This window comes from Chanodichthys erythropterus, chromosome 11, assembly GCF_024489055.1.
Source record: "Chanodichthys erythropterus isolate Z2021 chromosome 11, ASM2448905v1, whole genome shotgun sequence".
Taxonomy (NCBI): Eukaryota; Metazoa; Chordata; class Actinopteri; order Cypriniformes; family Xenocyprididae; genus Chanodichthys; species Chanodichthys erythropterus.
In genome coordinates, this window is record NC_090231.1 from 49,218,054 (window position 1) to 49,233,807 (window position 15,754).

Consider the following 15,754-nt stretch of genomic DNA (forward strand, 5'->3'; position numbering starts at 1 on the left):
TTAAACGCGCAGGTCTCCTCTCGTGCATCCTCCCCACTGTGTCGCCGGTCGAGGCAATAATTTTCGTTTCGCTTTTAGATATCTCTTTTATAGATGCCATCAATGCTTTTAACTCAAAACAGTCCATAAACTACAAACCCTTCAGTCAAGCCAGCTCGCGCGTCAATCTGAGAGATCAGCCTCTTACCTTAAAGTGGGAAATTTCTCGGTTTCTGAAAGGACGGTTTTGCTTGATTGACAAACGCTAACGTTCGGCCACGATTTATATACCATCGACCTGTCCTAAAACTTTAGCACACTTTGATCGATTGCTTGGAGATCGCGTGTTTCTCTGTTCAAGAGCGCATTTCCTCTTCTTCACATCTGCGACAAAACAGTTGATTATTTATGAACGAAAGCTCACAGAAACGTGAAAATGGTCTCATTTGAAAGAAAATATCCTAAGCTAAAAGATGATATATTGTAACTGATTGAAGCAGCCCTTATCAAAAGTGCGGGGGTCGATTTCTGTCTTTTCAAAACTGCGGGGGTCCTCCTGATCCCCCTCTCCCCCGTGCCAACGGCGCGCCTGACCCTTTCTATCGAAATGGTCAGTACTTCTTTTCACTCGCTTCATTTTGCTTGTTGCTTAGCGAAATATGTCTGGCACGTGTGAAACGCCCCGCGAGTTAACAAATAAGCACATATGTATATATAGCATATTTTTCTTTAACCATGCAGCAAAAAAAAAAAACAAAAAAAAAAAACGTTTAACTGATAGTATTAATCGGTTAAAATTCTTACATTCGGTTAACGGTTAAACGGTCAATGTGAGCATCCCTAAACAGTTCATATGCATATGTGACCTGAATCCCCCATGTGAATAGATACTTACATTTATTGAATATTTTGATGCTGCTTTAATTAATTTCATAATGATGTGAGCTTTCATCATGTTGTGCTTATGCAGTTGGTCAGATCTGAAAAAAAAATTCTGACCAATGCAACAGAGGTGGCCAACAGGCTGGACAGGCTTCAGTCCATCAATGTCAAGCTTACATGAGTGCCTGCAGACACTTCACATGTTCACATGATGGTAAAATCCCTCTCTGATCTCAGAGCACTGACGGTTACGCATCTGAAATATCAGAGCTGTGTTATCATGTATTTTTGATGATGTTTTTTTCAGCACAGTCTAACACAGGCATTTACTCTTTCCCGCAAGATAAGGAAAGACTTTTTTAACGGCAGCAGAGAAGGAGATCAATTGCTTTGACACAGTTAAGGCCAGTTTCTTTATATAGCACACATACACAATGGCAATTCAAAGTGTTTTACTGGCAAATTACAAAGAGAAAGAAAAAATGTCATGAAGAATTCATGAAGATATGCTCACACAAAAATGCCTATGACAACGATTCTTAAGTCAAAACAGACATTCTGAAGAATCTGTATGCAGCTCTTTTTTTCATTTCCATACAATGACTACTCATTGTGACCTATATTTATGTATGTCAATATCCAACATTTTTACTATCATTGAGATACACTTATAGTTTTTATTAATATTTTGAATTAGTTTTATTTTAATATTTTCCGGTTTCATTTTAATTTAAGTCAAATTTTTTTAATCATTTTTTGTTGTGTGTTTTTGACATTTTTATCATTTAAAAAAAAAAAAAATGTTTAAATAGTTTTTTTTTTCAGTAACAAAATATACAATTACATTTTACAATACTTGAGCACATAATAATTCAAATTTAACTGCTGTGACCAAATCATCTTGAAATTAAAGTCAAATGTCAAAACCTAGTCAAATTGTGAGAAAACTTTAAATTATGGCTGTCAAGCGATTATTTGAAAAAAAAAAAAAAAAAAAAAAAATATAATTAATTACATGATTAGTTACTAATTACTAATTAATCACAAATTAATTGCACTTCAAATTTGGCTGAGGAATTACCCCCAAAAGATAAATGAAAATCATTTTTGTGATAAATGAGATAAGCATCAAATAGACATTACAAAAAGTACCTTTAGAAAGAAATGTTTTATTTGATTCAACAGAATTTATTACACAATTGCTACGTTTTTTTTTTTTTTTTCAGAAGCTGCATCTGAATTGTATGGATGCTTGTTTCTGCCACTAAATAAAAAAAATAAAAAAGGCAATTGTGACTTTTTATCTCACAATTCTGATTTACTTTTTTTCTCGCAATTGCTAGTTCCTGTCACGATCACGTCTGTTCCTGTCACATCCCGCACTACATTTCCCATGATCTCCATTGCTTATCACCTGCACTCACTTCACAATCACTCCACACTAATCACCACACCCAGCTGCCACACATTACCTGGACTATAAAGGACTCATACACACACCACTTCACCGCGAGGTCTTGCTAACTCCCGTTACAGTTCTGAGCATTTATATCCTGTCTGTTTATTGTTATTGTTCCTGCCTGTTACCCGTTATTGACCTGTTGCTGCCTGTCCTGACCTGTGCTTTGTATACCATCCTGTGAGTGATATCTGCCTGTCCTGATCTTTGCCTGCTTCCTGACTACGACTCTGCCTGTCCTTCGCTGTTCCTGTTTGCTCCTGATTGACCCTGCCTGTACGACCACGCTCACCTTTTAATAAAGCTGCATTTGGATCTTACTCTGAGTCCCGCCTTCGTTACAGAAGACCTCGCCACACAAAGATCCAGCAGCTTCTAGGAGCATTACCAGCTTCAGCATGGACCCAGCAATGTGTCTTGTCAGTCTTCGCCAAGGTAACTCTAACCTCGAGGATCATATTCAGAACTTTTTGGATATAGCTAATTTATCTGATCTGCCGGACTGTGCCCTCATTGACTTTTTTTTGTTATGGATTAAATGAACCACTGAAGGGCTACTTAATCACCAACGGTCCCCGAGGATCATTCGTTGAACTTCTGGACTTTGCCCTGTTAACTGGTGGTTCATGTTTTACTGTGGGTGTCGTGGAGGATTCCGACACCACAGAGAATCATGTAATGGCTGCCGCTCAGGAGAGCACTCACAAAATGGCGGCCACTACAACATCACGTCACGTCTCCGCTGATCGCCCAGAGTCACGTCACGTCTCCGCTGATCGCCCAGAGTCACGTCACGTCTCCGCTGATCGCCCAGAGTCACGTCACGTCTCCGCTGATCGCCCAGAGTCACGTCACGTCTCCGCTGATCGCCCAGAGTCACGTCACGTCTCCGCTGATCGCCCAGAGTCACGTCACGTCTCCGCTGATCGCCCAGAGTCACGTCACGTCTCCGCTGATCGCCCAGAGTCACGTCACGTCTCCGCTGATCGCCCAGAGTCACGTCACGTCTCCGCTGATCGCCCAGAGTCACGTCACGTCTCCGGTCCTGCCCGAGAGCGGAGAGGATTGCGATCCAGCACGAATGATCCTCCACTGACTACAGCACGAGCAGTTGGCATTCCGAAACTCTCAAGCCAGCTGGCCGCTTCGCTCTCAAGCCCGGTGGCCGCTTCGCACTCAAGTCAGCCGGCCGCTTCGCACTCAAGTCAGCCGGCCGCTTCGCTCTCAGGTCAGCCGGCCGCTTCGCTCTCAGGTCAGCCGGCCGCTTCGCTCTCAGGTCAGCCGGCCGCTTCGCTCTCAAGCCCGGCGCCCGCTTCGCACTCAAGCCCGGCGGTCGCTACGCTCTCAACTTCGTCTGTTTCAACGCTCTCAACTTCGTCTATTGCAACGCTCTCAAGTTCGCCGGTTACTATGGACTCATGTTCACTGGTTGCGACGCACTCAGACGCCCTGGACGCGAAGGACAAAAGGGCTGCTTTGCCAGTGCCCACGGGCAAGATGGCCGCCCCTGTGGTGCGTAAGGATGTAGGGGAAGTTCCAGCCACTGAGTTCGCTCCAGAACCCGCTGTGCTCCTTGCCCTGCCGGCGCCACCTGTGCTCCTTGCCCTGCCGGCGCCACCTGTGCTCCTTGCCCTGCCGGCGCCACCTGTGCTCCTTGCCCTGCCGGCGCCACCTGTTCTCCTTGCCCTGCCAGCACCACCCAAGCTCCTTACCCTGCCAGCGCCACCCGAGCTCCTTGCCCATGAACCCGCCAGGGCCTCTGTGGATCTCCCCAAGAACTTTTTGGGAGGGGGCAGTATACCTAGGGGTGGGAAGCTTGTGGGTGGGAACCTTGCCTGGTCACTGCCGTCTTCGGACTTTGAACTACTAGGGCCATTTATGGACTCATTGTTGCGGCTGCCCAAGCCGCCTAACCTGCCGTGGCTGCCCAAGCCACCCGACCCGCCGTGGCTGCCCAGGCCACCCGACCCGCCGTGGCCGCCCGAGGCTCCTGACCCGCCGTGGCCGCCCGTGGCACCTGACCCGCCGAAGCCGCCCGTGGCACCTGACCCGCCGTGGCCGCCCATGGCACCTGACCCGCCTAGGCCGCCAGAACCACCTGACCCGCCGTGGCTGCCCGGGTTCCTGGATCTGCATTGGGGACCTCGTTCCTGTCGACACGCCAGTCTCCAATGCACCCACCCCCCCTCCCTAGCTGTTCCTTTTACGCCGCGAGGACGCGCCTTCCGGGAGGGGGGCGTTATGTCACGATCACGTCTGTTCCTGTCACATCCCGCACTACATTTCCCATGATCTCCATTGCTTATCACCTGCACTCACTTCACAATCACTCCACACTAATCACCACACCCAGCTGCCACACATTACCTGGACTATAAAGGACTCATACACACACCACTTCACCGCGAGGTCTTGCTAACTCCCGTTACAGTTCTGAGCATTTATATCCTGTCTGTTTATTGTTATTGTTCCTGCCTGTTACCCGTTATTGACCTGTTGCTGCCTGTCCTGACCTGTGCTTTGTATACCATCCTGTGAGTGATATCTGCCTGTCCTGATCTTTGCCTGCTTCCTGACTACGACTCTGCCTGTCCTTCGCTGTTCCTGTTTGCTCCTGATTGACCCTGCCTGTACGACCACGCTCACCTTTTAATAAAGCTGCATTTGGATCTTACTCTGAGTCCCGCCTTCGTTACAGTTCCCTTTCAGTCGTTCACGTTTGACGTACGTCTCCATTCCCTCTTTCAGGGAACGAGGGTTACATATGTACCGAGATGTTTTTATTTCACAATTTCTAAGTTTTTTTTTTTTTTTTCAGAATTGCAAGATATAAACTCGCAATTCTCACATTTTTCTCAGAATTGTGAGTTTATATCTCACAATTATGACTTTATAACATGAAATTGTGAGTTATAAAGTCAGAATTTTTAAATATAAACTCACAATTCTGAGAAATTTTTTTTTTTCTCGTACAATTTGGATATTATAATACACAATTGTGAGTTTATATTTCATAGTTCTGACTTTATATCACGCAATTCTGACTTTATAACTCACAATTGAGAGTTTATATTGTGCAACTCTGAGAAAAAAATTCAGATGTGTGAGATTGTCGCAATTACCCTTTTTATTTTTTATTTCATGGCGGAAACAAGCTTCCACTGAATTGGTGTTTGGATATATTTTCAGACCAAAACGGTTTGGTTACCCACATTCTTCAAAATAAGTTCCACAAATGAAAGAAAGCTTTCATACAGGTTTGAAACGACATGAGGGTGAGTAAATGTAAATAAACAAATTCAGTAATGAAGTAAATGGCTCTGTTTATGAATGGGCCATTGAATCATTCACCCGATTGATTCGCTCAAAACACGGATTCAAAAGCACTGCTTTGTGTTGCTCGGATATATTGCTTATAACTATCATCTGGTATAAATATGAGCCAAAAACTCATTTGTTGCCCTGATATCTTGAAATTTAGGGGCGTGATTTTTCCCCCCAAACGGTTCAGCGGAAAACCCCACCCTGCAACCAATTTAATTTGCTGAGGTTACAGTGACGGGTAGGTTTAGGGATCAGGGTTGGGTGTAGGCTATCGTTATTGTGATTGACCTGGCCAATTAAATATTTAGAATCGGCTCCAGGGCAGGATTTCTGTTTTGGGGGGGGGAAAAAATCACACAATTTTAGGGGCATTCTAACTGCATTCCATAGGCTCCATCATGCAGCGAGTTGTTGCCCTGCTTCAGGTTTGTCACCAATCAACTGTATGAAATGCAAGATAACCTACATAGGTCTGGGGAGGGTGGGTGTGTTAAATGATTTAAATTATTTTAAATTTAATTATGTTATTTTTCTATAATTAATTAATTAATTAAATTAAAGTGTTAAATCTACTTCAATATATATTGCATACTTCAAATGGAATAATTTTATATTGTGTATTAAGTTGCTTCTGCATCCTTTTAAAGAATTGGCCTCCATATAATTGCTTGGGGAAAAGCTGCAAGAACATTATTCAATATTTCAGAGAAATCATATGAGTTTAGAACAACATAATTTCTACATGATGAAAATAGCTGATATGTACATATAAAAGTTTAAGCAGATGGTTTTATCTGAAGCATAAGCAATTTATCACAAGGCCAATGATATTCGCAGTATAAAATGCCACATTTATTAGAAAGCTAAATAAAACATTTGTTCAGAACTATATATATATATGAATTATATAACTATAACTATATATAATAATAATATTAACATTTTGAAATTGAAAAAGAAGGCTGCTTTTGTGAACATATAGACTGAGAAATATATAGAATAACTTTAATATATTTTTCATCTTGACAGGCCACAGTGTTTATGAGACCTTTCCAAATGTATAAACATCTCTTTCAGTCAGAACAACATCTGATGCAGCTCAGTTTGTTGTGGGTCGTTTATTGACTGTGAAAGGGCATCAATAGTTTAAACAGCAAACCCATTTCCCCTCAGAAAAACACACTATGTACCCGTAATGTACACGGAGCTCGGGGAAGGGCTTTGATTTCTGAACACAGCTCAAGAAATCTATTCTTAACTTCAGATCAGGTCGGTTATTGATCCATCACTGTTATTAATAAGTCAAACACTGTGCTGCCGCACGAAACAAATATAATAAAGAAAAAAAAGTAAATCTCTGCACTTCTCAGCTCTCAGTGGAAATACACTGGTCTTCTTGTCCAGCATGACTGTACTCTCTCTTCTACTGAGCAGTGAAAGCAAATCCATTGATTTATACTCATTAACTTCTTATCATCAGAACAAAAGTTTTCTGACAAAAATCATGCAGAGTTCACACTTGTTTTCATACTTGGTTTGTGTGCAACTGTGTTTACATAGAGGCCAATGTGAATAAATCTTGATTTAAATTTAAAGAGACAAAATAGTCTATGCATGATCTGTCGGTTTATTCTTAACTAAAACGAGGTGATCTAAACATTATGGAACGTTCACTCTCGTGTAATGTTTCATTTATACTGGAAGCCGAAGGGCGCTCTCTCTTAGAAGGTCCAAAACGGTTTTGTAGAAGTAATTCAGCTATTTGCAGTAGCAGCAGCTGAATAGAATGCAGAAAAAAATGTGAAGACAATAAACACACAAAAGTGACAATATATGGATTATGTGTGTTTTTCAAGCCATCTCAAGGTATTTATTGACAATAAAGTATATGAATAATGCAATGCTTATTGACAACCTTTTTAAAGTTTTTAAAAGAAGTCTCTTATGCTCGCCAAGGCTGCATTTACTTAATAAAACAAAATAAAGCAAAAACAGTAATATGGCAAAATATTATTACAAATTAAAATAGCTGTTTTCTATGTGAATATACTTTAAAATGTATTTATTCCTGTGATGAGTTTTCAGCATGATTAGTGTCACATGATCCTTCATTAATCATTCTAATAGATTTATTTTTTTATGAATTATTTGATGAATGGAAAGTTCAGTGAACATTTATTTGCATTTATTGTCACTGCCACTTTTGATAAATTTAATGCATCCTTCTCCACAACGGCCGGTGGAAAATAATCGGGATAGGACTCGGGCAGAAATCATGTTCATGGATGTGATTATTAACGTTACTGTAGTATGAAGCAGAGCAGGATCGTGTGTTGTGGGAGCTGAACTAGGCCGCTGGAGCGATTGCGCAACACACACCTCACGAGCAGCGGAACTTTTATTATGCCACAGTTGCCGGCACTGCTTCCGCTTTTCTGGTCATGAGTATGAGGTAACACAGCTCTGTTTATCATATTAGATACATTTGAGTGTGTTGAAAATGATGTTATAACGTTACTCTGTGCGTTCACTCGGCGGTTGCTGATCGATTTAAGAATATCATATTAAATGCTGGATGGCTTGTGTTGATAAATGGCATGCAGTTAATTTTTAAAATGTATTGTATGATGGAGAAAATTCTGTATTACTGTTACTAAAAATAAAGCTGCATCTGATTATGGTATGTTAGCTACTTCACAAAATAGTGTTTTTCTCTGAGGCATGGTAAAGGAAAAAAAAAAAAATCAACAAAATTAGATTTAAACAATAAGACTAAACGTGTTGAGCTATATAACAACAATTTGTTTTCTGTCTATAGATATATCAAAACAATAGTTTTAAAATGGCAATTTTCTCATGATTTACAAATAGTTGTAAACATTTGGGATATTGTAAGTACTCAAGTGAACAAAATATATAACACTGGCCTAGTGGTTTTTGGATATTTTACTGCTAAATTCTTAAATATTGCACCTTTAAATAAATCCAGCCTTGGTGAGCAGAAGAGATTTATTTCAATTGTGCAATTACAATTGTAATGTTTCCAACCTTTTGATAGGTACTGTATTTTCTACCTTATTCTGTGATCTTTTTTTTTTTATTATTATTATTTTTTTTACATTGTATAAAATAAAAGTGTTTGTCGTACATAAACCAATTATAAAATTGTCTCATAACTTATATTATATTCACAACAGAATATAAATAACATATCAAATGTTGAAAGTGAGAAATTTTGAAATGTCATGCCAAATATTGGCTCATTTTGGATTTCATGAGAGCTACACATTCCAAAAAAGTTGGGACAGGTAGCAATAAGAGGCCGGAAAAGTTAAATGTACATATAAGGAACAGCTGGAGGACCAATTTGCAACTTATTAGGACAATTGGAGACATGATTGGGTACAAAAAGAGCCCCTTTTAGAGTGGCAGTGTCTCTTAGAAGTCAAGATGGGCAGAGGATCACCAATTCCCCCAATGCTGCGGTGAAAAATAGTGGAGCAATATCAGAAAAGAGTTTCTCAGAGAAAAATTGCAAAGAGTTTGAAGTTATCATCATCTACAGTGCATAATATCATCCAAAGATTCAGAGAATCTGGAACAATCTCTGTGCATAAGGGTCAAGGCCGGAATACCATACTGGATGCCCGTGATCTTCGGGCCCTTAGACAACACTGCATCACATACAGGAATGCTACTGTAATGAAAATCACAACATGGGCTCAGGAACACTTCCAGAAAACATTGTCGGTGAACACAATCCACCGTGCCATTCGCCGTTGCCGGCTAAAACTCTAAAGGTCAAAAAAGAAGCCATATCTAAACATGATCCAGAAGCACAGGTGTTTTCTCTGGGCCAAGGCTCATTTAAAATGGACTGTGGCAAAGTGGAAAACTGTTCTGTGGTCAGACGGATCAAAATTTGAAGTTCCTTTTGGAAAACTGGGACGCCATGTCATCCGGACTAAAGAGGACAAGGACAACCCAAGTTGTTATCAGCGCTCAGTTCAGAAGCCTGCATCTCTGATGGTATGGGATTGCATGAGTGCATGTGGCATGGGCAGCTTGCACATCTGGAAAGGCACCATCAATGCTGAAAGGTATATCCAAGTTCTAGAACATATGCTCCCATCCAGATGTCGTCTTTTTCAAGGAAGACCTTGCATTTATATATATATTCAGGGAAGACCTTGCATTTATATATGTATATATATATATTTAATTTACAAAACAAACTGAATCAAGTGAAAACAAGTTCAAACTAAATCCTACACTTTGAGTAGATCTTGAAATAATCCTCATAAAGTGCCATAGCATACTGATTTTGCTATAATTTGTATATTTCCAGGTCACGCTTGCACACACTGCCAAATGAGATTGGTGAGGTCTTACTTGTACATAATTGGCTGGAAAATGCTTGAAAATAACTATATTTTCCCAGTTATCAGTGAATTATATAAATTTTACACCACCATTTCCACAACTTACACTTAACTGGTTTCACAGTCCACCAAACAGATCTGGATTCAAAATTCAAGCAGCATTGCTAAGTCATAAAGAAGGAATTACCTGCATCTTCAGTAGCATCATGATCTCTAACATCTGAACTAATGCATAAAAATGCATTGCCTGCACTCGCCTCACATGTCACATTCAAGGCAGACTTCATCAATGTCATATGTTGAAGGCAGAAACCGTGAACTCTGATGGGTCAAGATAGCTGCTCAAAAATTGTCAAGTGCATGCTGAGAAAGTTGACAATCACATGACCTGACGGGGGTGTCGGCAGCAGCAGAGCCCAAGCAAAAAGCTGCAGGCGACTGTTGATCCGAGACCAGCTGTGCTTTACGAAACCTTAATTTCCATACAATATAAAATAACTTTTTTTTTTCTATTGTAATATATTTTTAAATGTAATTTATTCCTGTGTTGCAAAGATGAACTTTCAGCATCGTTACTCCAGTCTTCAGTGTCACATGATCCTTCAGAAATCATTCCAATATGCTGATTTGCTGCTCAAGAAACATTTCTGATTAATATTAATGTTAAAAACAGTTCATTCTAACCTATAGCTTAAAAATGTGACCTAGAGCTGAACTAGTTTGCTTTAAAAGTCAGCAAGCACAGCTGCTCTCGTTCATGCAAAAAACACAAAACTATGGACAAAAATGAGGCAGGGAACTCCAGCATTTAGAATAGTCACTGACTAATAATTATAAAGGGTTAGTTCACCCAAAAATGAAAATTCTGTCATTAATTGCTCACCCTCATATTGTTCCACAATTGTGAGACCTTCATTCATCTTCGGAACACAAATTAAGATCTTTTTGATGAAATTCGAGAGGTGTGACTCCATAGACAGCAATTTAACCACCACTTTCAAGGTCCAGAAAGGTACTAAAGACATCGTTAAAATTACATTCTTGGGTGAACTAACCCTTTTTCCCTTTGGTTTGTTTCATGGATATGCTGCTCTTGTGAAAAAGAAGTATGTATGATAATACTGAATGCGCACTTGAATGCGTCCTTCAATTATTAAAGGATCAATTTTAAAAACTTACAAATATTATAATTTTAATGAAATACCACTTAAGTATATTTAAAGAGAGCACACTTTCATGACTATGTTTCCTAATACTTAAGAACACTTTAAAAAAAGTGCACTTAGTAATAATGTCAAAATAAAAGTTTTACTTTAAAGTACATTTTAAATCATTATGTTTTAATAAACTTTTTTGGTGCTTTAAAGAAGTGCACTTGTTTTGATGTGATGACTAACATACTAAAGCACATATAAAGTACTTGATTATCATTTTAAACTGTAGAGTGTTTTTCGATATAGGCCTAATTTAAAGTTAACATATTTTAAATGCACTAACCTATAATTTCATCATCACATATGTGTACTTAAAATATATATTTAAATACATGACATACAAGTTTCGATATAAATTAAATTAAAATCTATTTTAGGTTACCATAAATGCTGTATATACTGCAAATCATATTTCAAAGGCAATAGAAGTAATTATGAATATACATAATATAGATGTAACTTAAGTCCTACTTAAATGAGTCACAGAAGTACTCTAAATGTCAACTAACTGCATTTAATATAAATTTAAACTATAATATATTTTAATAAAAATGCAATTATCATGCCATTAAGTGTCGGGTGTTAAGTATATTAGTTTAAAGTATACTATTTCCATAATAATTAAAAGTATGCTAAAGTATACTTCTATTTCCACATGCCGTTCCCGATTGTAGGTGGCATTCACTCATGGAAGTGTTTAAGAGCATGTGGATTATTATGGGTAATTTGCAAAGGTGAAGGTTAAAATTGGTCAAGGCCTCATTTGACAACAACATGACCTTAGAAAAACACAAGGATCATGGCTTAAGTGCAAATGAAGAGGAATGCATGAGTTCAAACACACACACATACACAGTGGGATGGAAGCCGTGGCAGATGCGAGGATGAAAGTGGTATAAATATAAAGAGGAAAAATACCTGGACAAAATATCGACATGAACGCTCCCTTTTCTGCAGCTGAAAACCCAAAGAAAATGGATTGCTTTAGTATCAGTCAGAAAATTTGACACTCTCATGGTCTTTCACACCAAACACAATGAAGCATCTATTCAAGCAAATAATCGTGCGGCTGAACAAAAGCAAAATCGGTACCATAGTTGATGCAAGAATAACGCACCTCTCAGTCCATGAACTGCATCTGTATCATTTAATGTGTATTTAATTATTGCACAGAGTTTAAGAAATACAGAATCTGTGTTGATGTGCAAGTGAAATCTACAAAGCAGATGTTCGTCATTGTTGTGAATGGCTCCACAGGAATCTATAGTTTCTTTTCTGTTTTATTCAAAGTGTCATATGTGTTTGGTGTGAAAGAGGATTTGGAAGCACATCAGTTACACAAATCACATCCTACTGAACCCAGAGGAAAAGATTAATCCACTTTTGCTTGTATGAGACAGATCAAAAACTTCAAAACGTCAGAAATGGCCTGCTCAAAAGAGTGTTGAACACTGTACAAGAAAAGCTGAAATTAAATGGAAATTGTATAACAGGACATTATCCATTAAATTTAACCTGAAAACACAGCAAAATGCAAAGCGAAATTCAAAACATTGAACAAAAAAAAAATCAATATGGAAAATTCCTTATTAAAGGTGCCCTAGAATCAAAATTTGAATTTACCTCGGCATAGTTGAATAACAAGAGTTCAGTACATGGAAAAGACATACATTGAGTTTCAAACCCCATTGCTTCCTCCTTCTTATGTAAATCTCATTTGTTTAAAAGACTTCCGGAAAACACGCGGATCTCAACATAACACCGACTGTTACGTAACAGTCGGGATCATTAATATGTATGACCCCAATATTTGCATATATGCCAGCCCATGTTTAAGGCATTAGATAAGGAAAGGCAGTATTAACGTCTGGATCTGTGCACAGATAAGGTAAGCCAGCAAGAACAACAGCGAAAAATGGCAGATGGAGCAATAATAACGTCTCGGTTACAAAGGTAACCCTCGTTCCCTGAAGGAGGGAACGGAGACGTACGTCGGACAGACCGACGAATAGGAATCTCGCTAGAGAGGCCAATCTACTTCGAGTGTAACTAAACGAGCCAATGCACATTGGCATGCAATCATATGCATCAGCTGCTCGCCTCGCAGCGCGGGTATATAATGAGCAGCAGGTGCGTTGCATCTTCAGGTTTTCGCTGAGGAGCCGAACCGGATAGGCGGCAGCATCAGCGGGGTACAGCGACTGTGGCGACGGGACGTACGTCTCCGTTCCCTCCTTCAGGGAACGAGGGTTACCTTTGTAACCGAGACGTTCCCATTCAGTCGGTCACGTTCGACGTACGTCGGACAGACCGACGAATAGGAATCCCTACCAAAGCGCCACAGGAGCTGCCCCCTTCCAGCGCTCTGTTGCAAGCCACCTGAACCCCCTTGCCTGAGGATGGTGGGACAGGGCTAACACAGAGAGAGTCGATCACTGCTGTTCCCCAAAACCCATTCAGTGAGACTATTGGATAACGCTGGGAAAGCGTACCCTTCGCTGGGAAAGGAACGCTGCGGAAGCCACATCCTTCCCCGAAGGAGTTATGTGGAGAAGTACATATGGACTAACCCTGTAGGGCTGTGCTACATATGGAAGAGCTGGGGTGACTCCAACCCGATGAAGGGTAGGTTCTCCCAGAGGGAAAGACACGGGCTTCGTTTAGGAGCAACCGTGGAACCAACCATATGGGATCCCCGTAGGGTCACACATATGGAACCCAGCCTAAACCCGGTTCTCAAGGATACAACGGAGTATAGGCCTGGCGCCAGACGCTCCGCCACGTCGGCTGCCGAAGGGATATTGGAGGACTCGACAGGGTCTGCCTTGTAGGGACTCTCTGGAGAAAAGAAGCGCATGTAGCGCAGCAAGCCGACACTAAGCCGGGGCCTCTCCGTGCCTCTGACCTGTGGCGAGAACATGGGAGGAGACCGGCTCGACACGAAGGCTATAGTATCTAGCGAACGTGTTAGGTGTCGCCCAGCCCGCAGCTCTACAAATGTCTGTCAGCGAGGCGCCACGAGCCAGCGCCCAGGAGGATGCGACACCTCTCGTGGAGTGAGCATGCAACCTGAGCGGGCAGGGCACACCCTGAGCTTGGTAAGCCAGGGCGATGGCATCCACTATCCAGTGGGCCATCCTCTGCTTGGAGACAGCCTTTCCCTTCTGCTGGCCTCATAAACAGACAAGAGCTGGTCTGAGGTCCTGAGGCTTTAGGTTCTGTCTATGTACAGTCGCAAAGCGCGGACTGGACAGAGTAAAGCCAGGGCTGGGTCTGCCTCCTCCGAGGGCAGCGCTTGCAGGCTCACCACCTGGTCCCTGAAGGGAGTGGTAGGAACCTTGGGCACATAGCCAGGCCGGGGTCTTAGTACCACGTGGCTATCACCCGGCCCGAACTCCAGGCACGATTCGTCGGCCGAAAATGACTGCAGGTCCCCTACCCTCTTGATGGAGTCCAATGCCACCAGCAGCAAAGTCTTCATAGACAGAATCTTTAAGTCTGCTGACAGCAAAGGCTCAAAGGGAGCAATCTGAAGTGCTCTCAGCACCAGAGTGAGGTCCCAAGAGGGTATGGAGAGGGGACGAGAAGGATTTAACCGTCTCGCCCCCCTAAGGAACCTGATGACCAGGACGTGCTGACCAACAGATTTGCCATCTAAGTGGTCGTGGTAAGCGGATATAGCAGCAGTATGGACTTTTGAGGGTGGAGGGGGACAGCCTACACTCCAACCCTACTGCAAGAAGGAAAGCACGACTCTGATCGAGCATCTTCGGGGGTCTTCCCGGCGAGAAGGGCACCACTCGACGAACAGGTTCCACTTTGGAGGCGTAAGCACGTCTCGTAGACAGTGCACGTGCCGAAGTGATGGTGTTAAGTACCTCAGGGGGTAAGTCACCTAGAACCTCCGCATCCCGTCCAAGGGACCAGACATGGAGTTTCCAGAGGTCTGGACGCGGGTGCCAAAGAGTGCCCAGTCTCTGAGAAAGAAGGTCTTTCCTCAGAGGGATGGGCCAGGGAGGGGCTGTCGCGAGGAGTGAGAGTTCTGGGAACCAGGTCCGGTTGGGCCAGTAAGGCGCAACTAACAAGACCTGCTCCTCGTCCTCCCTGACTTTGCACAGGGTCTGTGCAAGTAGGCTCACTGGGGGAAACGCATATTTGCGCAGGCCCCGGGGCCAGCTGTGAGCCAGTGCATCTGTCCCGAGTGTCCCCTCGGTCAGAGAGTAAAACAACTGGCAGTGGGAGGTTTCTGGTGAGGCAAACAGGTCTACCTGAGCCTTTCCGAATTCTCTCCAGATCAGCTGAACCACCTGGGGGTGGAGTCGCCACTCTCCTGGCAGCGCAGCTCATGATAGCTCGTCGGCCACACGGTTGAGCACACCGGAGACATGAATGGCGCGAAGCGACCTCAGATGCTTCCGACTCCACAGGAGGAGATGGCGGGCGAGTTGTGACATGCGACGGGAGCGTAGACCACCTTGACGGTTGATGTTCGCAACGGTCGCAGTGTTGTCCAT

The 15,754-nt window shown here is 42.1% G+C and overlaps 1 protein-coding gene across 15 annotated transcripts in view; it reads right to left on the reverse strand.

Moving 5' to 3' along the window:
* Positions 1 to 15,754, reverse strand: part of LOC137030018 (adhesion G protein-coupled receptor L3-like) — a 433,419-nt gene that overhangs the window by 117,163 nt on the left and 300,502 nt on the right. For 12 of the 15 annotated variants that reach the window (XM_067399942.1, XM_067399940.1, XM_067399943.1 and 9 more), the window contains one exon: positions 12,159 to 12,197. The exons of the other annotated variants lie outside the window; for them this stretch is intronic. In XM_067399942.1, coding sequence (XP_067256043.1) covers positions 12,159 to 12,197 — 39 coding nt within the window. The remainder of the gene's footprint in view (positions 1 to 12,158; positions 12,198 to 15,754) is intronic. 15 annotated transcript variants of the gene reach the window in all.